General features: G+C 45.3%; 3 protein-coding genes across 7 annotated transcripts in view; 2 read left to right on the forward strand and 1 right to left on the reverse strand.

Annotated features, from left to right (window-relative positions):
* Positions 1 to 5,625, reverse strand: part of LOC106816356 (39S ribosomal protein L3, mitochondrial-like) — a 6,181-nt gene extending 556 nt beyond the window's left edge. The window contains exons 1-9 of one of the 3 annotated variants that reach the window (XM_014820939.1): positions 5,545 to 5,625; positions 5,110 to 5,312; positions 4,885 to 4,975; positions 4,498 to 4,620; positions 3,900 to 3,999; positions 3,680 to 3,740; positions 3,382 to 3,493; positions 3,137 to 3,214; positions 2,124 to 2,230 (exon numbers count right to left, since the gene is read on the reverse strand). In XM_014820939.1, the coding sequence (XP_014676425.1) occupies positions 2,124 to 2,230; positions 3,137 to 3,214; positions 3,382 to 3,493; positions 3,680 to 3,740; positions 3,900 to 3,999; positions 4,498 to 4,620; positions 4,885 to 4,975; positions 5,110 to 5,285 (848 nt within the window). In that variant the 5' untranslated portion in view covers positions 5,286 to 5,312; positions 5,545 to 5,625. Of the gene's footprint in view, positions 1 to 2,123; positions 2,231 to 3,136; positions 3,215 to 3,381; positions 3,494 to 3,679; positions 3,741 to 3,899; positions 4,000 to 4,497; positions 4,621 to 4,884; positions 4,976 to 5,109; positions 5,490 to 5,544 lie in introns of those variants that run through there. The other 2 variants (XM_014820937.1, XM_014820938.1) reach the window with 2 other exon arrangements.
* A 26-nt stretch (positions 5,626 to 5,651) lies between these two features.
* On the forward strand, positions 5,652 to 18,402 carry LOC106816358 (coenzyme Q-binding protein COQ10 homolog B, mitochondrial-like). 2 transcript variants are annotated; one of them, XM_014820941.1, is made up of 2 exons: positions 5,652 to 5,738; positions 17,216 to 18,402. In XM_014820941.1, the coding sequence occupies exons 1-2, from the start codon at positions 5,713 to 5,715 to the stop codon at positions 17,916 to 17,918; spliced, it is 729 nt and encodes a 242-aa protein (XP_014676427.1). In that variant the 5' UTR covers positions 5,652 to 5,712; the 3' UTR covers positions 17,919 to 18,402. The 2 variants fall into 2 exon arrangements, with proteins under 2 accessions (XP_014676427.1, XP_014676428.1); XM_014820942.1 differs by having other exon boundaries at positions 5,680 to 5,870.
* Positions 18,403 to 18,611: 209 nt separating this feature from the next.
* On the forward strand, positions 18,612 to 23,608 carry LOC106816354 (unconventional prefoldin RPB5 interactor-like). 2 transcript variants are annotated; one of them, XM_014820933.1, is made up of 10 exons: positions 18,612 to 18,779; positions 19,027 to 19,115; positions 19,490 to 19,524; positions 19,739 to 19,817; positions 19,933 to 20,068; positions 21,275 to 21,430; positions 21,805 to 21,979; positions 22,296 to 22,512; positions 22,651 to 22,824; positions 23,011 to 23,608. In XM_014820933.1, exons 2-10 carry the CDS (start codon positions 19,056 to 19,058, stop codon positions 23,473 to 23,475), a joined length of 1,497 nt encoding a protein of 498 aa, XP_014676419.1. In that variant the 5' UTR covers positions 18,612 to 18,779; positions 19,027 to 19,055; the 3' UTR covers positions 23,476 to 23,608. The 2 variants fall into 2 exon arrangements, with proteins under 2 accessions (XP_014676419.1, XP_014676418.1); XM_014820932.1 differs by having other exon boundaries at positions 18,612 to 19,115.
* Positions 23,609 to 23,644: the final 36 nt, after the last annotated feature.

Here is a 23,644-nt window from a genome sequence, read left to right on the forward strand (position 1 = left end):
GGAAAGTGAACGCGAGTGAATGGTGAATGATGAATAAGGGTGTGTGTGCGCGCATATGTCTGCATGTATGTTTTATTGTATGTGTATGCCGTAACATAGAATGAAATGCTATAGCAATACTGTTATCATTATGAATTACACTAATAACGATATTATGAGTATTTACCTTGCGTGTGTGCTGGGTTCGCCTGTGATCTCTACTAACGCCTTGTACTGTGTTCACTACTCGCCTGTGTTAGCCCACGCATAAACGTTGAGGGTATGTAAGAGTATTTCCGTGGAACGTGATCGGCCGTTTTTATACCTCGTGAACTGTGAATTGCAATTTATTTTGTCTGTGAACTGTGAATGGACCACCTTGTGTGAAGCGTGATTTAGCTTTTATTTAGTCTGTGTATTGTGAATAAGAGGTCTCTTTCCTCGTGAATGTATGCATGTCAGGCGCGGATTTAGGCCGGTTTGCACCGGCTTCCAGAAACCGGTGACAGGCCTCAAAATTCACCAGAATGCACCAAATATAGTCTAACTTTAAAAAAATTCACGGGGGCATGCCCCGGACCCCCCCACGCTCCAGATACAAAGAACATATGGAAACTATATATATATATGTATATATATACACACGCACGCACGCACGCACACACACATGTATAAGCATGACTACTGCCCAAGCATATTTTGATTTTCACAAGTGTTGTTAGTCAAGAAATAGACTTGTATACTTCTAGGACCTTATCTTATGTGTCTGAAATTTTAGCTGTAAACTGGATTATCCCCGTGATCTGTGAAAAGAGCATTATTTTCACTGTGAAATGTGAAAAGCAGTTTATTTTCACTGTGAATAGTACCCCCCCTCTTCGTTACCGATGACTTTTTGTCGTTAATAATTGTCCGTAAGGGCCTAGAGATGGCAGCAGGTACCGATCGCAATGGCGACCTGGCGAAGGAAAGGGTGAAATGTTGTTGTCGTTGAAATGTTGTTTTACTAACGTTGTGATGGGAAATATAGGCTAGTGACATAGCTTATCGTGTTCGCCACCTTGGAAACCCCACCTCCCGGTAAGAGGTAAATGCGGACATTCGTCATGGCGGTTTTGGGGGAGATACGTGAAATAACGCACGGCCGTTACAGTAATACTATATAGATGTATACAGTAGGGCCTATCTTAGTATCTATAATAATATAATAGTAGAAAGAGCGTAGGTCTCATTTTCCGTATGACCTCCGAAACCGTGCCACGCATTCTCACGCGAATCGAGCTGGCCCCCTTCTGGACGTCCCAAATGAATTGCGCTACGTTAAAACACGATGTTTCGATCATAATTCGAATAACGATCCATAACTTGGAGGAAATTTTCTAAATTTTAAGGCAGTGGCTACGGGTACGGTAGCCGTATCTTAATGTCTCGAGGCTACGGGTACGGGAGCCCATTCGCTTTCATACTTAACGAGACAAAGATGGCGGTGGTGGCGCTAGATATCGAAATAACGCCTTTGGAAAATAAATTCACGATTTGAGAGCTTAGATGAGCTAGAACCCTAACCCTAACCCTAAACCTAAACCGATGGGTAATATGGTATATATATATATACAAATATATGCCTCCATTACACTGACAAGCAGGAAATATTGTTGGAACTACTTATCCATATTGCAATGCTTTTGCATCAAAATATGCATTTGCATGAAAGGTGGCATAATTTCATTCCTTCGGACCTTTGTCTTTGTGACATCTCGGATCATCTTCAAATTTGGCATGAAGGTGCGTTAAGGTAAAGCGAAGACGCCAGTCGTTTTTGGTGTGGGTGGAGTGATCGTTGCCATGGTAACAACATTTTTGTGGAAATATTGTAGAACCTGTAAGTTGTGCTGTTTTTAGCCGATTGTCATGGAATTTGGCACACAGGGCCGATATAACATGTCCTGATGACAATCATAAATTTAAATACAAATTTTAATACAAATATTAAATTAAAATAGAGGCGACGCAGTATTATATATATATAATATGATTAGTAGTGTGCCTAGTGTTACTGTGACATGTGTGTACTCTCATACATACTCACACACACGTATAGACAACAGCATTACGTGACACAGGGAAGTTAAAGTGATACTGACCTGAGTGGCAGGATGGTGTCCATCACACGCACATAGCAGTGGTGAGGGCCCGGCACGCAGGGACCATGTACGTACAGCACATTGTACTTTGTGTTTATGCGCCATATCTGAAATTAATCGAGTGCAGACACTCTTATGTTCAGCCGATCTGTCTCGCTTCCTGCCACCGTCAATGAACGACACACATGAGCTCCTGACGATCTATTTACCAAAATCCACAAGCTGCCGTGGTTATGGCATCAACAACATATAACGTCAATTCTCCCAGTTCTGTTCTTCTGATGACAAATACACATGAAATCACTCATATATACTTAGTACTCATAGTTAGGACTGTCATCGATGCCCAACTCATCGATAAATCGCGATGGATTTGCGTCCGATATCGATATCGAAATAAATCGAAAAATAGCGATCGGATTTTTTTATTTATTTTTTTGCTAAAATGTAGCCAGCGAAGCATCGGTAGCATTTTTGACTGAGCGCCGCCATTATCGGAAGTAGTCCAGGGCGCATGCATACAGAGACAATCAATAACTGTGGTGTTCTATTGTCTCTGGTGCGTATCCTGTCTCACTGATCTCTATAATAAAATCTGTCTACCGTAAAAGCATGTCTGCTGCTTCGCCATCGCCGCGACGCCAGGTCAATCTGGTTGAATTCAGATAAATATACTTCGCCCACGTTGCATTTAAGCACAGCGATGTATAAAATGCATAGTTATCATAAGTAGAACACAATACATGAGTTTACTGTACTTTCACGGCTCATGTTTTATTACATAATTATTAAATCGAATCGGATCGAATCGGATCGAAATATCGAAAAAAAATATATCAATAATCGAATCGAAATAATTTGATACCAATGACAGGCTGACAGCCCTACTCATAGTACACACGCGATATTATAATCAGATAATTAGGATTCCTGACAGTACCTAGATGATTAGATTAAGACTAATCGTGCCTGTTGCAGTAGCAGCTGTCCCCGCCATGCGTTCATCACCTTACCTTCAGTCCCTTCAGAATTCTCCACTCGTTTCCCATGTGTCCTGGCATTTTCTTGCCAGGCCAGATTCTTGCCATGTTCTAAGAATGCATAATCACAGGATCAATGCTATAAATTTGTGCAAGAACTCTTCGTTACTATATCATTATGCATGCTTATCAGAACTGTCATCTTGACTGAGAACAAACAAATATTAAGCACGTGGGGTGGCATGCCTGTGTCCTATAGTAAGAATATGGTAACTTACCCCTCCTCCTCCTGTTGCACCCATTTTTCTGTGAAATTTGGTTGCACCATGGGAGGCAGGCCCTCCCTTCATACCCCACTTTTTCACAACTCCCTGATAACCGTGGTCAATTCTGCAACAGAAAAGTACAAATTTAATAACCTATTGGATAACGTACAACATAACTGACATCGAATGCATGCTGCAACTGTGAGAAGCATAGTGTATTAGCTCCACGATACAACTGTGTTCACAACTCTATCTATCTGTCTATTATCTCTCTATCTGTCTGTACTCCTGCGTCGACTATTGGTCTTACGTTCTGGCCTGGCAGTCAACGAAGTCTCCAACACTGAAGTGCATGGCGTTCAGCTGTGTTCCTGAAACACGCAACACATTCGCTAGATTGATATAAATGTATATAGATGACTTGCCTAATTTGTATGTGATTTTTAACGCATTTATGCCAAAATATCGACTTTCCTCCACTTTGCTGCCAACGACTGTTTTTGTAATGTACTACTGCATAATGAGATTACCTGGCTGTATTACTGCATCCCTCGTCACAAAGAAGCGAGACAGGTGATGTTTCGGCATCACACCTGCCTCTTGGAAAAGTCCCAGGTACTCAGCCTTGAACTGGATAATGACAAGTGAAAATCAGAGAGAGGGAGAAATTTGCCATGCCTAGTGTCGCAATGCGACTTATTATTTACTTATATGGACACTAGGTGTCACTGGTTTAGAAGAGTGTTGTTAGGGGGTGCGTGGTTGGAGACACGGGAGTTTGAGTGTCTAGAAAAGAGTTTTATCGTTACTGCAGATATTTTGATATTTGTTGATCGTAAGAATAAACGGGCTAACCACCCTACTTTTTGGACACCACATACCTCTATTTTTTGCTTGTCGTGGATACTTACTCAACCAGGGTGGGATCTACAGTACGACACTAGCATCCTTATGTAACAGTCTTTCACCCATGATAGTCCGTCACAGAGTTATCAACACTCTTACACGTGTCTTATGTAATAATGAATCGTGGTCAAGCTCCAAGTTAATCTAACAATACTGGTAAGATATTCACAAACTCGATTTTGTCTGTAATGCGCTTGGCAACGTAAACGGGGGTTAACTCACAAGACGTGGGTCAGCACTATCTGCTCCCACGACCTGAATGCCGAAGTTCGGCGTCCGGCTCCCCCTACGCCGCTCTCTGTTGATCTCAGGCGGCGTGTATCGGATCACGTGGTTGTCAGCGACCTATGCCACACAGAATCAGCATATAACATGCACGGAGAACGACTTTGCGTTGGCATGTTAGCATGAATGACCATTTAATCGATCAATCATTAATCTGTTTCTATTACATTCAAATTACTTTTATCAATTTTTGACAGATTTATGTCAAAGAGGGTTATATAGATTTAAATACGTTAATTTTTGTGATGAGTGACAATCTCATGTGTACATATAACAGAGTATATGGTTGTCTAATATGGCTAAGCTATTTTAAATAACAAGTACCTGCAGTAAAGTTGTGTAAAACTTTTTCCCATTGTTTAGCCACTGTGGAATAACACCAATTTTGCGGCAGATTAATCCACATCGCACGGATCTTAAAAAGAACACAACATAAATGGTACTATAGTAATGAATCCCTACAGAATTTACATTGTATTTCACATGTGTCCAATATAAAATGTTCAATTTTCACGTCAAATTTTAATTCAATATGTGCAATAAATTAACCTCGGTGTCCAATCAGCTCTTTCCCAAGGGCCTTCTTTGAGGGGAGAGTCTACTGAGTACTTTTCCTCCACCATATCTTGCAGAAAAGCCTCATTATCACTGGTCAGGTCTTCCGGTGCACTTGTGTCGAGCTTTTTTGTCCACCATGGAGCAGGTGTGTTTGGAGAATGGGTCATACGGAATTGAACATACGGAAGGGTGCGCTGAAATGTATTTCCATGTGATTTACTGTACCTCGATTCCAACAATCTCTCGTTAGGTAACACATTTTGAATAAATCTACCACAGTTGCCAGGCAAAAGACGTCGCATGGAGGCTGCCATTTTGAGCACGAACCCTAGCGAACCTGGCGGTCCACGAGCACGGATAAACAGTAACAACTTTACGGATTACATACAGTCACAACTTCTATTAACGAAAGCATATTATATATACTTTAGATATATATTATGCAGATCATAATGCATAAATATTTGCAGAGAGAGAAAGAATACGACAGCATGTTTCTTGTTAAACGTCACAATTAGTTTGACCTATGGTTTGACGACCTGGTGACATCATATCCGCTAAGAGGTAGGGGAAATTGCGTCACGGGTCACCAGGATGGCGATTGGCAGCATAGCAAGCGAGTACTGTGGATTTTTTGAACATATATAATAAGTTTTTCAATCGTTATTATGGTGATCTATTGCACTCCGGGCTGCTGTCAACTGATTAACAGTGCTGAAACAGATTATATTTAGACTGAAACCAGTGCGGAGGTATGTATGGTAAAGAATCGATCGTAATGCATTCGTGAGTGATTCGCTCGAGGTCCTGCCCCTGGCTTTTGCACTGTATTTAGGCCGAGACTATACGCACGGCGGCCGTGTGGATAAGATTCATATGGCTTCATACGCACGGCGGCCGTGGTGGCGGACTCAATATGGCTATACGCACGGCGGCCGTGTGGATTAAGATTCAATATGGCTATACGCACGGCGGCGCGTATGGCCGACTCAATATGGCTTAGGAATGAGGAGGGGAGAAGGGAGAAGTGTGGAGAAGGAGGAAGGGGAGAAGGGAGAGGTGGTGGAGGATGAAGGGAATGAAGCTGGTGATGAAGGAGGAAGGGAAGAAGGAAGAAGGTGGTGGAGAAGGAGGAGGGGAGAAGCTGGTGGAGAAGGAGGAGGGGAGAAGGGAGGTGTTGGACAGAAGGAAGGAGGGGGAGATGCTGGTTGAACGGAGGGGAGAAGGGAGATAGGTGGTGGAAAGGAGGCTGGGGACCAAGCTGGTGGAGGAGGAGGGGAAGGGAAATATCTGGTGGAGGCAGGGGAGAAGGGAGAGGTGGTGGAAGAGGGGGAAAAGGGAGAAGGTGGTGGAGGAGGGGGAGGAAGCTTGGTGGAGAAGGAGGAAGGATAGCGAAGGAGGGGGAGAAAGGGAGCTGGTGAGAGGAGGAGGGGGAGAAGCGGGATAAGGAGGGGGAGAAGGGAGCTGGTGGACGGAGGGGGGAGAAGGAGAAAGGTGGTGGAGGAGGAGGAAGGGAGAAGCTGGTGGAGAAGGAGGAGGGGAGAAGAAGAGACAGAGTGGTGGAGAAGGAAGGGGGAGAAGCTGTGGAGAAGAGGAGGGGGAGAAGGAGAGACCGGTGGTGGAGGAGGGGAGAAGCACTGGTGTGAGAAGGAGTACAGGAGATAGTTGAGGGGGAAGAGGAGCTGGGTGGAGGAGGGGGAGAAGGCGCACTGGTGGAGGAGGGGGAGAAGGGAGCTGGTGGAGGAGGGGAAGAGGGAGAAAGCTTGGTGGAGAAGGAGGCGGGAGAGGAGAAGGTAGTGGAAGAAGGGAGGAGGGGAGGGGGGAGCTGGTGGAGAAGGGAGGAGGGGAGAAGGGAGAAGCTGGTGGAGAAGGAGAAGCTACGACCAGCTTCTCCCCTCCTCCCTTCTCCCCATCTAGCTTCTCTTCTCCCCTGCCTCCTCCACCCAGCTCACTTCTCCCCCTCCTCCTCCACCAGGCTCCCTTCTCCCCCTCCTATCCCATTCCTCCTATCTCCACCAGCTTCTCGCCCCTCCTCCTCCACCAGCTTCTCCCATCCTCCTTCTTCCACCTACCTCTCTCTTCTCCTCTTGCCTCCTCTTGCCCAACAGCTTCTCGCCTCCCTCCTCCCAACTCTGCTCTCCTTCTCCCCCTCCTCCACCAGCTCCGCTTCTCCCCTTCCTCTTCTCCACCAGCTTCTCCCCTGCCTCCTTCTCCAGCCACCGTTCTCCCCTTCTCCTTCTCCATCGCACCCGCTTCTCCCCCTCCTCCACACTTCTCCTTTCTCGCCCCTCCTCCACCAGCTCCCTCCTCCCTACTCCTTATCCCCTCCGTCCTTCCCTGCTCCATCAGCTCCCTTCTCCCCCTCTCTTGCTCTCCTTCCTCCTACCACCAGGATTCACCACCTGTTTCCCCTCCACCACCTTCTCCCTTCTCACCACTCCTCCGTTCTCGCACGCAGCTTCTTTCGCTCCTCCTTCTCCCACTTACACTTCTCCCCGCTCCGCCCTCCATCCATTCTCCACAGCTTCTCCTTTCCCCCTCTCCTCCACCAGCTCGCTCCCTCCCCTTTTCCTCCTTCTTCCAGTCCCTCTCCCTGCATGCACTGCTCCCTCATCTCGTACCTTCTCCGCTCCCACCACCTCCCCGCCTCCTTCTCCCCCTGCCTGCCCAGCCCACCTTTTCTCCCTTCCCCCCTCTTCTCCACACAGCTTCTCCCCCTCCTCCACCACCTTCTCCTTCTCCCCCTCCCTCCTTCTCCACCAGCTCTCCCCCTCCTCCACCAGCTTCTCCCTTCACCCCCTCCTCCTCCACGCAGCTCCCTCCTCGCCCTCCTGTCCTCACTCCTTTCGCCCTTCTCACCAGCTTCTCCCCCTCCTCATTCTCCAACACTTCCTCTCCCCATCCCTCCTTTCTCCAACAGCTTCTCCCCTCCTCCTTCTCCACCCCACCTTCTTCCTTTCCCCTTCCTCCTTCTCCACCAGCTTCTCCCTTCTCCTCCACCACCTTCTCCCTTCTCCCCTTCCTCTTCTCCACAGCTTCTGCCCTTCTCCCTTCCTCATTCCTAGCCATATTGACGATCTCGGCCAACTAATTGCATGCCAGGCCGGTGCGTATAGCCATATTGAATCTTATCCACAGCTGGCCAGCCGTGCGTATATGTCAACGGCTCCGACACCTAACACTTTTTTTTCAGTGGCCCGATCGGCCACCAACAAATCATTGATTTTCGAATTTTTGGTGGCTCCGAAAACTGAAATCTGGTGGCCCGAAAAAAAACAAAGAAACAACATATAAATCTTTATTTCAATCTCGTATTGTATATTATTTGATAAGTTGGGCGCGTCTGCATTGCACTTGCACAAGTCTTTTAAACAACCCCACACCCAATGCACACACTGTGAGACAATTGCTGATTGAGGCATAACATTTGAATTATCCATTCCACCGGCATCAAATTTTCACCAGACATCTTGCATACCATTTTTCACATTCACTCATTATTTATCAAACACGCGGCTGGCACGCTGCTACCCTCGATCAGTTTCAGCACGTTCAAAGAAATGATCAAAGTCAGCAGAGCATGCAAATATTGGAAAACAAGTAACTGGTAGGAGAACACAACAACAACATTGGCCTTTTACATGTTAAAATAAATTCAAACATATACATTTAATCTCATGAAAGTGTAAAATGTCTTTGGCAAGGGGCTTTGAAAACCTGTAAAAATTAAAATATTGCAGAATTTATAACAGATAAAGTAGAACCATTAATTATATCAACAAAAGTAGCTGGGTCACGCATCGCATTTAAAAAGAAAAAGGCAGCCATGTCTAAGACTAAGTAATATTTTCGTTGTGGGGTAAAGAGAAAGAGAAAACTGCATACAGATAAACCTTACAAAGCCTAATATTTACACTTCGGATTTAAAATACTGATCCATCTTCATGGAATAGTTCAGTTTATTTCTACGCGAACTGTTCGAACTGCATGGCAGTTTTGGCTTCGCCATCCGAAACAGTGAGCAGGCAGTGCAGCTAGCTAGCAATCAGCGGTGAACCAGACGATGTCTATCTTTGCCCATGTGTGGCCAGCGTCCCCGTACCCGACCGATGTCCCGGACGCATGTGTGTCCCGCTATTTCGTTAGAGCCATTCTTTTAACAGAAATACATCAGAAAAAGGAGAAATTTCATCATTGTTCTTTCTATGACGAATTGGTATCCGTCGAAGCCTCGATGCGCCGTCGGCCGGTTCATGTTTTACATACGCCTCGCACAGAACAGCTGCAAGAGCAGGCCCCGTATTGTCTTAGTACGCATTGTCGGGTTTTCGCTTCGATACAATGTAATCACATGTGGATGCTGGGCGCTTCCAAATATCGCTATCGCCTCGGCGCCGCTGATTCTCTGACCTCTGGCGTGAGACGTGGTGTCGCGGCCCGGCACTGTTCGTTCGTAGCGGAGGCAGCCACGCGTCGGGACATTGTCCTAGGCAGAGCGTGAGCGCGGATACCGAGTCTAGACAGCAATAACGTGCTTGTGGGCCGCGCAGTAGAGATCGATTAAAGCCATGCGCCCGTTCATGCCCCGCGGCTGACATGCCTGAGCGTGCGTGGACCTGTGCGCCCTCGCTCCGCAGAATTGCTCGCTCTCCTTTGCCAATGAGATTTAGCACGTAAGAACACCAATTTTTATCAGCATAGATCAGCTTTCTGAAATTTGTAGTGGCCCGAATCGGGCCAACCGAATTTAACATTTTGGAACTTTTGTGGCCGACATAAAGTTTGGTGGCCCCCGGCCACCGGGCCACGCTATTATCTCTCTTATTGTCACTTCCTGTATTTAACCTCCTACCTAGGTAAGTAGTAGAATCATGACAAGTCAAAGAGCTAATATATACCTAGAGTGTACAACGGGAAAACGGAATAGTGGCTATTTCACGACAACATTATCTCTGACTATTGCCTGGCAATCTAGAATAAATTTTATGGTATCTTGCATTAAGCAGAACTCTTTGCTCTCTAAAACAAGACCAAGCCGCTTGTCAATACATACTCCTAGGTGAGACTTTATTGGCCTCCTAAACCTGCCCCTCGCACAGTGCGCTCACACGGGCCTCGAGCATCCAGCTTGATTGCGCAAGCCTAAACGGCCTCTAAGCATTTTGGCTAATCGTTTTCCGTCGCCGGCTTTGGAGCGCTGGATAATTGATGATCACATGCCCAATTTGTGCTGCTTACTAGTGCGTTGTATAGACTGTAATTAAAAAAACATTGCGGCTTCCATCATGACGGCATTAGCCGTGCTAAGGTAAAGATAATGGGAGATAAGGGCATAGGCGATGCCGGCCCGAAAGTCACCTCTTACCCTGCACCTGCACCCGAAAATCATTCATGAAAATTGAGGCGGGAAAAAACCGAACCTCACGAAGCAACCTAGAGAGGCGTTTAGGTTGCTGGAAGTAAGCTGGGATGCAGGGCCGTGTGAGGCATGTGGGAGGGGAAGGTCTTAGGAGCCCAATATATCAGCACTACGATGTACTCCGCGTATCTGGCAAGTCGGTGGTCTTGTTTTTAGAGAGCAAAAGAATTCTGCTGTAATGCCCATACCCAATAAAAATTGATTCTAGACTCGCAGGCAAAGTGAGAGATACTACATGTCGTGAAATAGGCACCGATTTTTCCTGCCGTAGTTTTTCCGTTTTGTTACACTCTAGGTATGTATTAGGCTTCTTGATACAAGTACAAATGTCACAATAATGTAAACCGCAACACGCCGCTAACTCTGCTGTTGTGGTTTACATTATTGTATGTATCTTGCCTAACGCTAGGCTCCTGTATCTAGCTCAAATTCCAAGGAACTGTGTATCGCAAGACTGGCAAGGACCGATGAGTTGATCAAAAATAGAACAGATCAACCACTCGCGGATCTATGGGCGGCCAAGTGTTCGGCATGACTGATGTTCGTTACGAAATCATGATTTTGTAACGAAATCCCAAGTCCTACAAAGTGACTTTCGTTACCAAGTCACTAATGCGAGTGATTTCGTTACCGAAATCGAGCTACTGGCGAGTGATTCGATTACGAAATCAGCTACTGCAAAGTGATTTCGTTACGAAATCATGCTACACTTTGCGCGCCCGGCAACGCCAATATGTCGCATGACTGTATTGTCGTCTACAAAAATAAGTCTACAAAGTGATGTTCGGTACGAAATCAACTCTGCGAGTGATTTCGTTACGATTCAACTACTCGGCGAATGATTTCGTTACGAAATCACTTAACTCGCGAAGTGATTTTCGTACGAAATCAGCTACTGACGAGTGATTTCGTTACGAAATCCAGCTACTGCGAGTGATTTCGTGAACGAAAGCATGCGACACCTTGCGGCGCTGGCGGCGCGCAAGTGTAGGCATGGAGCTTGAATTTTGTAACTGAAATCAAGTCTACAAAGTGATTTCGTTACGAAATCAACTACTGAGCGTTATTATCGTTTACGAAATGCATGCGACACTCCGAGCCGGCGCGCCCAGAAGTGTAGCATGACTTGATTTCGTTACGAAATCGCTACTGCGAGTGATTTCGTAACGAAATCATGCTACACTTGGCGTGGGGGCGCCAAGTGTCGCATGACTGATTTCGTTCGAAATCACATGATCCTCCTGAAAATCCTCCTCTTCTCCCCAGCTTCTGTCTCCTCCTACCGTCCACCCTCCCTCTCCTTCCTCTTCTCACGCAGTCCGTCCCCGCTGGCTCCTTCTCCACCGAGCTTCTCCCCATCCTCCTTCTCACCACTTCTCTCTCCCTATTCTCGCTTCTCCCCGCACAAGCTGTCTCTTTCTCCCGTCCTCTTCTCACAGGCTCTCTCCCTCCTCCACCTTCGTCCCTTCTCCCCTCCTCCTCCACCTTTTTCTTCCCTAACTCCCTTCTCCCTTCCTCCCATCCTTCTCCGCCTCACCTCCTCTCTCCACAGCTTCTCCCTCCTTCTCCAACCAGCTTCTCTTCCTCCTCCCCATTTCTGCCCCTTCTTCCCCCCTCCTCCTTCTCCACCAGCTTTCGCGGTCTGCCTTCTCCACCACCTTCTCCGCTTCTCGCCGTTCTCCTTCTCCACCAGCTCTCCCTCCTCTTCCCACCACTTCTCTCCTCTTCCCTGCTTCATTCTCACCGACTTTCCCCTTCCTCTTCTACCGCCTTTCTCCCTCTTCCTTCTCCACTTTTCCCTTCTCCGCTCCTCCTCTCACAGCTTCTCCCCTCCTTCTCCACTAAGTTCTCTCCCTCTCCACACCTTCTCCCTCTCTCTTCTCCACCAGCTTCTCCCTCCTCTTTCTCCACACTCCTTCTCCTTGCCTCCTTCTCCACAGCTCTCCCCTCCCTTGCTCCACGCAACCTTCTCACGCTTCTCGCCTCCTCCTCCTCACTTCCCATCTCTCCCCTCTCCTTCTCTGACCAGCTTCTCCCTGTCACCCTTCTCATTCTCCCGACAGCTCTTCTCCCCCTCTCTCCTTCTCCACAGCTTCGTCGCCCTTCTGCCTTCTCCACACTCTCTCCCTTCTTCCTTCCTCATTCTCTACCGTTCTCCCTCCTCCGTTTTCTCCCACCATTCTCTCCGTCGTCCTCTCCCACCTCACTGCTCTCCTCGCTGTGACCGGCCTGATATAGACAACCCCGGTCCGATTTCTAATTCCCGGGCAGTCCACATCCTAGACTCGTACTCGCTCCCTTCTTGTAACTCGGATGGTAACTAAGCCCATCGGCTAACTAAGCCGAGAGGGTGGACGGGTACCAGTCTATCACATCCATCGCACGCACGCCCCCATGTATGAATATTTTTTCATTTTTCTATCTTACCATTAACTATTTTTTTCCAGCAGTATAGAAAATATAATAACGCAAATATTTACATGATTTATTTGTAGACTTGATTTCGTAACGAAATCACTTTGTAGACTTAGTTTCGTTACGAATCAGTCATGGCGACACTTGGCGCCCTTACGCCAAAGTGTAGCATGATTTCGTAACGAAATCACTCGATTGTAGTAGCTGATTTCGGTCACGAAATCACTCGCAGTAGTTGATTTCGGTACGAAATCACTTTGTAGACTTGATTTCGTAACGAATATCACTTTGTAGACTTGATTTCGTTGCGAAATCAATGATTTAGTAACAAATCAGCCATGCGACACTTGGCGCCCTTACGCCAAGTGTAGCATGATTTCGTAACGAATCACTCGATTTGTAGTAGCTGATTTCCGTAACGAAATCACTTTGTAGATTTGATTTCGTAACGAAATCACTTTGTAGACTTGATTTCGTGAACGAAATACGACTTTGTAGACTTGATTTCGTTACGAAATCAATGATTTAGTAACGAAATCAGCCATGCGACACTTGGCGCCCTTACGCCAAGTGTAGCATGATTTCGTTACTAAATCATTGATTTCGTAACGAAATCAAGTCTACAAAGTGATATTTCGTTACAAAATCAAGTCTACAGTGATTTCGTTACGAAATTCACTACTGGCGAGTGATTTCGTGACGAAACAGCTACTACAATCGGTGATTTCGTTACGAAAATCATGCCTACATTGGCGTAAGGGCGCCAAGTGTCGCATGGCTGATTTCGTTACTAAATCAGTGAGTTTCGTAAGCGAAATCAAGTCTACAAAGTGATATTTCGTTACGAAATCAAGTCTACAAAGTGATTTCGTTACGAAATCAACTACTGCGAGTGATTTCGTGACGAAATCAGCTACTACAATCGAGTGATTTCGTTACGAAATCATGCGCTACACTTGGCGTAAGGGCGCCAAGTGTCGCATGGCTGATTTCGTTACTAAATCATTGATTTCGTAACGAAATCAAGTCTACAAAGTGATATTTCGTTACGAAATCAAGTCTACAAAGTGATTTCGTTACGAAATCAAATCTACAAAGTGATTTCGTTACGAAATCAGCTACTACAATCGAGTGATTTCGTTACGAAATCATGCTACACTTGGCGTAGGGGCCAAGTGTCGGCATGGCTGATTTCGTTACTAATACATTGATTTCGCACGAAATCAAGTCTACAAAGGTGATATTTCGTGTTACGAGAAATCAGTCTACAAAGTGATTTCGTTACGAATCAACTACTGCGAGTGATTTCGTGACGAAAATCAGCTACTACACATCGAGTGATTTCGTTACGAAATCATGCTACACTTGGCGTAAGGGCGCCAAGTGTCGCATGACTGATTTCGTAACGAAATCAAGTCTACAAAGTGATTTCGTTACGAAATCAAGTCTACAAATAAATCATGTAATATTTGCGTTATATTATTTATTAATTACGGGAAAAAATAGTTAATCGGGATAAGATAGAAAAAGTGAAAAATATGCATACATGGGCGTGGCGTGCATGGATGTGGATGAGACTGGTACCCGGTCCACCTCTCGCTTAGTTATCGATGGGCTTAGTTACCATCGAGTAATCAAGATGGGAGCGAGTACCAGTCTAGGATGTGGACTGCGGGAATTTAGGAAATCGGAACGGGGTTGTCTATATTCAGGCCGGTACAGGAGGAGGAGCATGGTGAGGTGGTGGAGAAGGCGGAGGAGAGAAGCTGGTGGAGAAGGAGGAGGGGGAGAAGCTGGGGGAGAATGAGGAAGGGGAGAAGGGAGAAGGTGGTGGAGAAGGAGAAGGGGAGAAGCTGTGAGAAGAGGAGGGAGAAGCTGGTGGAGAATGAGGAAGGGGAGAAGCTGGTAGAGAAGGAGGAGGGGGAGAAGATGGTGAAGGAGGAGGAAGGGGAGAAGGGAGAAGGTGGTGGAGAAGGGGGAGGGAGAGCTGGTGGAGAAGGAGGAAGGGGAGAAGGGAGGTGGTGGAGAAAGAGAGGGAGGGGAGAAGCTGGTGAGAAGGAGGAGGGAGAGAAGCTGTGGAGAAGGAGAGGGGAGAAGTGGGGAGGAGGGGGAGAAGCTAGTGAGAGGGGGGAGAAAGCTGGTGGAGAAGGAGGAAGGGGAGAAGGGAAAAGGTGGTGGAGAAGGAGGAGGAGAAGCTGGTGGAGAAGGAGGAAGGGAAGAAGCTGTGGAGAATGAGAAGACAGGGAGAAGGGAGAAGGTGGTGAGAAAGGGAGGAGAAGCGGTGGAGAGGGAGGAAGGGGAGAAGGGGAAGTGGTGGAGAAGGAGGAGGGGAGAAGCTGCGTGGAGAAGGAGGAGGGGGGAGAAGGGAAAGGTGGTGGAGGAAGAGAAGCTGGGAGAAGTGGTAGAAGCTGGTGAGAAGAGGGAGGGAGAAGGAGGGGGAGAGGGAGTGTGGAGAGGAGGGGAGAAGGGAGAGGGATAAGGAGGAGGAGAAGGGAGCTGGTGGAGGGAGGGGAGAAGGAGAAGGTTGTGGAGGAGGGGGAGAAGCTGGTGGAGAAGGAGGAAGGGAGAAGAGAGAAGGTGGTGGAGAAGGAGAATGGAGAAGCTGGTGGAGGAGGAGGGGAGAAGCTGGTGGAGAAGGAGGAAGGGGAGAAGGGAGCTGGTGGAGGAGGAGGGGGAGAAGGGAGAAGCTGGTGGAGAAGGAGGAGGATTTTCAGGAGGATCAGTGATTTCGTAACGAAATCAGTCATGCGACACTTGGCGCCCCACACGCCAAGTGTAGCATGATTTCGTTACGAAATCACTCGCAGTAGCTGATTTCGTAACGAAATCAAGTCATGCTACACTTGGCGCGCCGGCTCGCCGAGTGTCGCATGATTTCGTAACGAAATAACGCTCAGTAGTTGATTTCGTAACGAAATCACTTTGTAGACTTGATTTCGTTACGAAATCAAGTCATGCTACACTTGGCGCGCCAGCGCGCCAAGTGTCGCATGCTTTCGTCACGAAATCACTCGCAGTAGCTGATTTCGTAACGAAATCACTCGCTAGTATGATTTCGTAACGAAATTACTCGGCAGTAGTTGATTTCGTAACGAAATCATTCCGCAGTAGTTGATTTCGTAACGAAATCACCCGCAGTAGTTGATTCGTAACGAAATCCCTTTGTAGACTTGATTTTGTAACGAAATAAAGTCACTGCGACACTTGGCGTGCCGGGCGCCAAGTGTAGCATGATTTCGTAACGAATCACTTGCAGTAGCTGATCTTCGTAACGAAATCACTCGCAGTAGCTGATTTCGTAACGAAATCACTCGCAGTAGTTGATTTCGTAACGAAATCACTTTGTAGACTTGATTTCGTTACAAAATCATTGATTTCGTAACGAAATCAGTCATGCGACACTTGGCGCCCCATACGGATCGCAGTAAAACTAAAAATCTTCCCTTTTTCAATTAACCAAAGAGGAAGATAGAGAATTCCAAATCCAATTTCCAATATGGAAGAAAGTACTTACTGATATCTATGGTCTTTTGTATAACTATTCATACACATAACGCAGGGTTCTCCCAAGGATGAAAGTGAAACAGGGGAGGGGGAAAGGGGTGGGAGGGGGAGGGGGGAGTGGAAACTAGGGGTCGCGGGGGCATGTTTTTTTACCGTAATGCGTAAAATCGCCGACCAACACATAGACGGTATTTTGGGTACTTGTATATAAGACAGCCGAGTTGGTATAGTTTGTGTTAGGGTTTGGGACAGGGTGACTGTTTGTACTTGTGTGTGGTCTGCAGTGCATGCGTAGTGTAGTACGTTTACTCATTAGTTGTACCTTAAAAATACACGCGTGGGGGGCCTGGTCGAATGGGAATTCTTGACGATCGATTCCCGCGCTGTCAAACTTTTATTGTGGTGGAATTTAATCGGGGCGGAGGTAAGTTAAACGGGGCGCAACAATTGAAACGTGGGTGGAGTTTTCCCAAACGGGGCGGGCGCGCCCGGTTTGCGCAACGTAGGGAGAACCCTGACATAACGTTTATCTTGACGTGAGTTGACTCTGTGCCTGAACTTGTCTTTACATTTGTAATTATTAGCTGCCGTACTCCCGGTAACATCATCTAGTAACTACTGCACTGCTGCCTCTGCAGTGGCAGTCGCATTGCCATTGCTGGATGTTTCTGGGTTACGGTACCACATAATTGTCTTTAGAGTGCTTGAGACACTTAAAATACACGTCTGGTCTACAGCGACATGCTTTCCGTGTTTCAGGTTGACATCATCAGAGATGCGTGCCAGTAGTCGGTTTCTGTGTCGCGATGCCGCGTCGTCCCTGCTCCTTGCTCACGAGCCGAGGCCGCCACCCCAGCGCCCCCTGTCGAGGATTCCCGCGACCTCGCAACGCGGCTCGACGCCGCCGCCGCCCTCCCTCTGTCCGCGGCGGCACTTCTTCAAGCTGCCGTCGCTGCCCTTTGGCGGCAAGCGGAAGGACTACTCAGAACAGCGTATCCTCGGTTACTCGATGCAGCAGATGTACAATGTCGTCGCCGACGTCGACAAATACCCGGAGTTTGTGCCGTGGTGCACAGACGCGACCATCGCGAACCGCACCAGCCGACACTTCAACTGCATGATGGAGATCGGTTTCCATCCGCTGATAGAGCGATACAACTCCGTCGTGACTGTGGTGCCCCCGAACCTCGTGCGCTCTGTCTGCACAGACGGGATGCTGTTCAACCACCTGGAGACGACATGGCGGTTCAGCCCCGGTATCCGCGGCAATGACAGCAGCTGCCGGCTCGAATTCTCGCTGTCATTTGAGTTCCGCTCGGTGCTTCACTCGCACCTGTCTTCCGTGTTCTTCAACGAAGTCGTCAAGACGATGGTCCGCTCGTTCCTGCGACGCGCGAGAGCCCTCTACGGAGAGGCCAGCATCGTCGATCATCGTCGCCCGACCGTCGTCTCGCGGTCTTGACCTCACCGGCGCCCTCTATAAACCTCCCCTGTCACGCGAGAATTGTATGTGGCGTCGACTCGGCGGAGAGCACGTTAGCGAATTAGGGTTTGAACATCAGCGTTGTTGCTAGGTGGCGCTTGCAGCCATTAGTAGTGCCAGTTTACTGGGCGAGTCATGCACTGTGATCATGTGCGCACAAACTGCGCCGGTCAGGTGGCGGCAGGTCATGCCTACGTGCCAATGTTAGGAAATTAAACTGTAATCTATACAAATAAGTTTTTCAGTTTATTGAATAGGTAATGTACGTACGATGCTAGTTGTGTTTTTGCCGTGCGACTAGACACACAGTATACATTGTGTTTGCATATGAATCGGATGAAAATCCCAAATTATGAAATGGGAGATGGCGAAACCGATTCTTTATTATACACTACTGCCATTACTCAGTAATTTACTGTTATTTATCTAGATGGGTTGATATATAAATTATCACACACTGCAACTATTGTGTATGGCAATTTTTGTCTTTGTTGTTGTGTTCCTAATTATAGCCTGATAATTTTGCAGATATTAATCAAATCATTGCACACTACATCGAATAGTATCGCTAGGGAAAGTATTTCAAAGGTGTTTTTAATTTCAAATAAGTTAGTCACTATTCGTTGCATTGGATGTGTCGAATTTTATACTGTAACAGAAGTAATTGTACATACACATATTAGCCCCATAAAGCAATGAAGAATTCTGCATATTACATGATATATTTATTTCACAAGTTTCAGACATAGGTGGCGGCAGTATGAGCTTTCAATATGGATGCGCCCACAAGTTTAACTCATGTCACTAAATAACAAGCAATACAAACGGCATAGTATCTATGTAATTACACACATTTATATGATAGACTTAGAAATTCCTGTCAGTTTCTGATGATATGATATGTATACAGTATAGGCCCACACATGATAATGCACTGGCGCATAGTGATTTAGTAAATTAATCATGGTGGTGCTGTAGTGTCAGTGTGCACTGTGTGGCACGTACTGCCAGTGGCAGTGGTATTAGTCACAACACTACAGGCTACAGCATCACTTTTAGGTGGCTCTCAAATTACCACATTTTCTAGAGCGCGTAACAGTTTTTATCTGTCTGTCGATGGATCGAAAGATTATGGACATTGAGCATATAACAAGACTCAAGCAGCTTGAGGAAAAGGTAACTTCTACAGACAAATACTAAGTATCGACTGAAGGTTATGAAACCGGTTCGTTCTCCGGGAATACAACTATAAATATAATTGACTAAATATATATATATATATATACCTATATATAGAAAGAGGGAGAGACGGAGAGCTGCCAATATATGGCCTGTATGCTGCCCACACATACTGACAATAATTAATGGCCAAACATCAATACCTGAACATTTCAGGCTGTCCAGTGTAATAGAAGTAAATGTAACTTTTTTTTAGCTTTCTTTGTGCTCCACAAATTAATATAAATATATCCCATAGATGGAGAAACTGCCCAACTTGCTCATTACGTGAAAAACCTTTACATCAAATTACATAAATGTTTGTTTTATAGGAGCTAGCTGACTGTGAAGCAAAACTCAAGCAATGGTAATTATTGTGATGTTATTGTCAGTATAGTATTTAACTGCATTAAATAATGAGGCAATCATTTGGTTTTATATGTTTGTATATACGTAGTTAAAATATGTTTTGGTGCTCGATCCATACACATGTATTTTGAATTCAATTTGAGATTTATGCAGGCACAAGTATTGACCTTTAATTTATAGAAAGTGATCACAATTTAATTATCTTATTGCAGGGAAAAGTACATAGCTGATTATCGTGATTTACAGAAATCAATGGAAATATATCCTGGTGAAGTTTCTCATGACATCATGGTAAGATATGAACAATACACAATAAAGTTTATTTACTTGAGGTTTACTAAAATAAGCCATCTGAAGATGCTGAAGTATTGACAAGTAAATTTTAATACAACACTTTTCTTACTAGGTGCCATTTGGCAAGCTGGCATTCATGCCTGGGAAGTTAGTTCACACCAATGAGATTATGGTGCTTCTTGGAGACAACTGGTTTGCTGAACGTTCTGCTAAGCAAACAATAGAAATTGCACAAAGGCGAATCGATCGTACGTTCGTGAGTCTAGTTAAACTCAAAACTGCAGATCTACTAGATAGTAGATTGAAAGCAATTGGATTTGGTTCGAAATTGTATTAAAAGATTTCGAAGTTTTCCTCAGACTCCCACAAGATTCTAACGAATTTTTACATAAAATTTACTGTCATTAAAGGACTATTGAAGTCAAATTTTATAACTTCTGTAACGTTTTTATACATATAATTACATTCAATAACGTATTCCATTTCAAATCCGGTGCCCGCAGTTCAAATCCGCAGTAAGAAACACATGAATATTAGTCTAGGTCATGTGACGTCACAGCCCCCTGTTGAAACACGCCATTATGTAAACATAGTGTGTGTGGTGTATAAGATGGAGACAGAAAGCGATAATTTCAATAATTCTAGTGATTACTCAGATGATGGTGATATTTATAGTGATTTACCAGTTGGATATAGGTTTGAGCCTGAATATACACAAGAAGAAATTGAGGAGAATCGTCTGAAAAAGCAACGCGAAGAGTCGGCACAAACTTCTCAAGAATCAGAACAGTCACAACATGGCGGAATGGAAGCTTCGATACCAGATAGGACTGTAGACAAATACTGGTGTTCTTGTAATGTTTGTGAATTAATGAGTACGGCACCTGAATGTATATGCTGCCATGAGAATGAGAAGATCAGGGTTATTGTAGACCAGTTCGGCGCTAGACCAGGTGAGGCATGCGAGTACACTGATCACCGGGCTTATCACGCTCGGTCAGAATCACATATGTATCTGTACATGTACAAACATCTCTACGCAAGTCATGTACATATACCGTGAATGCATTATCCACACAGGTAATATGTATGTACATGAATATAAGTACTTTTACAGGCTACATGTTTGTTGTATGCTGTAACAATACTTTCACCTAGCATAACATATACTAGCGTGTTAGCACTGTTACGCTATATAATGGCATGTTTCAACGGGGGGCTGTGACGTCACATGACCTAGATTAATATTCATGTGTTTCTTACAAATTGGGTGCCGGATTTGAAATGGAATACGTTATTGAATGTATTTCTATGTATAAAAACGTTACAGAAGTTATAAAATTTGACTTCAATTGTCCTTTAACATTTCTACTATGTGAAGATATTCAGACCAGTGTGTAAAAACGTGATGCTCTTAGTCACACTTGTTACTAATGTAATATCACTCGCCACAGACCTTGAGTCTCACTCTAGGAAACTACTTGAGGAGAAACACCAGTTGGAGTCTAGACTCAGTTTCACGGAGGAGTTTCGTAGCATTGCACTGCAGCAAGGCGACACACAGGAGATTGTGGAAGAGTACGATGAGGAACGGGAGAAGCAGTGGCGAGGTTTGTACAGGATGCTGATCAATGCTGCTGTCGATCATGTTCATAACGCTGATACTGGTGATGAAGCTAATGTTGATTGTGATGCTGATAATGACATTGACATTGACGCTGATGCTGATGATGACGTTGATGCTGATACTGGTTGACGTTGCTGCAGATTCTGATGATTATATTGATGCTGATGATGACGTTGATGCTGATTCTGATGATGATAATGATGCTGATGATGACGTTGATGCTGATTCTGATGATGATAATGATGCTGATGATGACGTTGATGCTGATTCTGATGATGATAATGATGCTGATGATGGTGCTAATCTTGGTGTTGATGCTGATAATGATGCTGATGCTGGTGCACATATTTTCATCAGAGGAGCACAAGAAGAAACTGATGGCCTACAAGAAGAAACTAAGAGATGAGCGTGAGCAGACTGCTATACATGAGACAACTGAGGTCACAGCATCTAGTGACTTGACACATGAAGATATAATGCTCAGGTTGGACGAGCTGGAGATGGCGGAATTGGCTGAAAAAGAGATGAAAAGGTAAGTAAAAGAATATATGCATAGATGTAAAATCATAGTTATATGCCTAGCCTTCTAACTAAATGATTATGATAATTATTATGGAAATTTGCTGTATCCAGAGATTTTGACCCGATTTTAATTTAGATCTAATATAATATTTATTAGTATAATATATCTTGTCTAATAGACGTCACCAGTAATATAGGGCACACGTTGTATGTAATTAATCAGTCCAGACGTCTCTAGTCACAGAATCCATGTGTGCTAGGCTTTCATTGTTTAACACGCGTTAAACTACGAATATTCAATATTACTGTTTGTACACTAATTGCAGAATGGAAATCAATGATGGACAGCAGTCCGCTGAAGACATTGGTGATCACAATAGTTATACAAGCTATGATGGTGATAGTGACTACAGCCACGACTATGATAAAGATGATGAGACGGAGGAGGAGGAAGAGGAAGATGAGGAAGATGAGGAGGAGGGTGCTGAACCACATCGTATCATAATTAAACATACTCCACTTACAAAGGAATCAGAACATCGGGTAATTAAACCTAGCACATGCTCACTAACTCAGAGTAGCAAGATGATAAACATACGGGCATCAGTATAATATAGTATATATAGTAAACAGCTGAAATGTCAGGTTTAGCAATACATGCTGGTTATTCGCATGTTACAGCCAATGACAGAATTCTCCAAGATCAGATGCCCAGCTGACATCTACCTTCATTCTGCTCCTGCCATGTTGAAGGATCCACCCACCAAGTCCATGCTAAAGAAATCCAGGAAGGGGAGGGTAAAGGATGTCATCAGCAATCAGAATAAGGAACACAAGAAAGTTTGCTTCAATCAGGTACATCTATATAAAAAGCTGACTGATGTGTATGAATTAAATAATGTGGATGCTGGTTATGATATTCAAAAATCATCAAACTATATAAACGACAATTTATTCACTACCTGATCCATGAATGTTTCTACCATTCTTCCATGCTAAATACAACGATCTTCTCTCTGTTGTTGTGGGTCTCTCCTGCAGGGTATAAAGGAGCATGAAGAGATCTCCCTTCCTCGTGAAATAGCAGATCTCATCAAACCCAAGGAAGTTTCGATAGAGAGCAAGAATCCTGGGCAGCACACGACTACCCCACAGAGCATGGACGGCAGAGGGCCGACCGCTGTTAGACAGCAGGTGCGAGAGACACCCGCTGTCAGGAGCGTTGTCAGAGATAGGTTAGACGCGCCGGCCGACTCGTCGAAACTCAAAACAATCCCAAAGGAAGCCGACGCCGGGAGACCACCGTCAAAATTCCGTGCCAATAGATTGGGTCTTCGCACAGAATTGCCGCCTGACAGAAGGGACGAAGGTGGCTCCGGGCAAGGCGTTGGATTCAGTCCATTCGTGGATGTTACACAAACATCCGACAGGGAAAATAGGGACGTACAACCGGCAAAGCGTATGTCAAAGTTCAAAGCACAGAGGCTGCGGGAGCAGCAGAGTTAGCAGATTGTGACTGTAGCGACTTATATATGGATATGACAGTTGTGAACGAAGTAAGATTGTACAGGCAAGATCATGTATAAAAAACAATGTATAATTTCTATTAATGTAAAATATACAATGTTTTTTTCATATAGAAGCATGTTTAAAAAATGTACTTGACATTCCTTGT

Source organism: Priapulus caudatus, unplaced genomic scaffold (genome assembly GCF_000485595.1).
Source record: "Priapulus caudatus unplaced genomic scaffold, Priapulus_caudatus-5.0.1 Scaffold1358, whole genome shotgun sequence".
NCBI lineage: Eukaryota > Metazoa > Priapulida > Priapulimorpha > Priapulimorphida > Priapulidae > Priapulus > Priapulus caudatus.

Excerpts from the sequence above, each read along its gene's own strand:
- LOC106816358 (XM_014820941.1), top strand. The coding sequence starts at position 5,713 with ATGGCGATTGGCAGCATAGCAAGCGA. Across the intron at positions 5,739-17,215 it reads ATTGGCAGCATAGCAAGCGA|GTTGACATCATCAGAGATGC; the intron begins GTACTGTGGATT and ends TCCGTGTTTCAG.
- LOC106816354 (XM_014820932.1), top strand. The coding sequence starts at position 19,056 with ATGGATCGAAAGATTATGGACATTGAGCATATAACAAGACTCAAGCAG. Across the intron at positions 19,525-19,738 it reads GAAGCAAAACTCAAGCAATG|GGAAAAGTACATAGCTGATT; the intron begins GTAATTATTGTG and ends ATCTTATTGCAG. Across the intron at positions 19,818-19,932 it reads AAGTTTCTCATGACATCATG|GTGCCATTTGGCAAGCTGGC; the intron begins GTAAGATATGAA and ends TTTTCTTACTAG.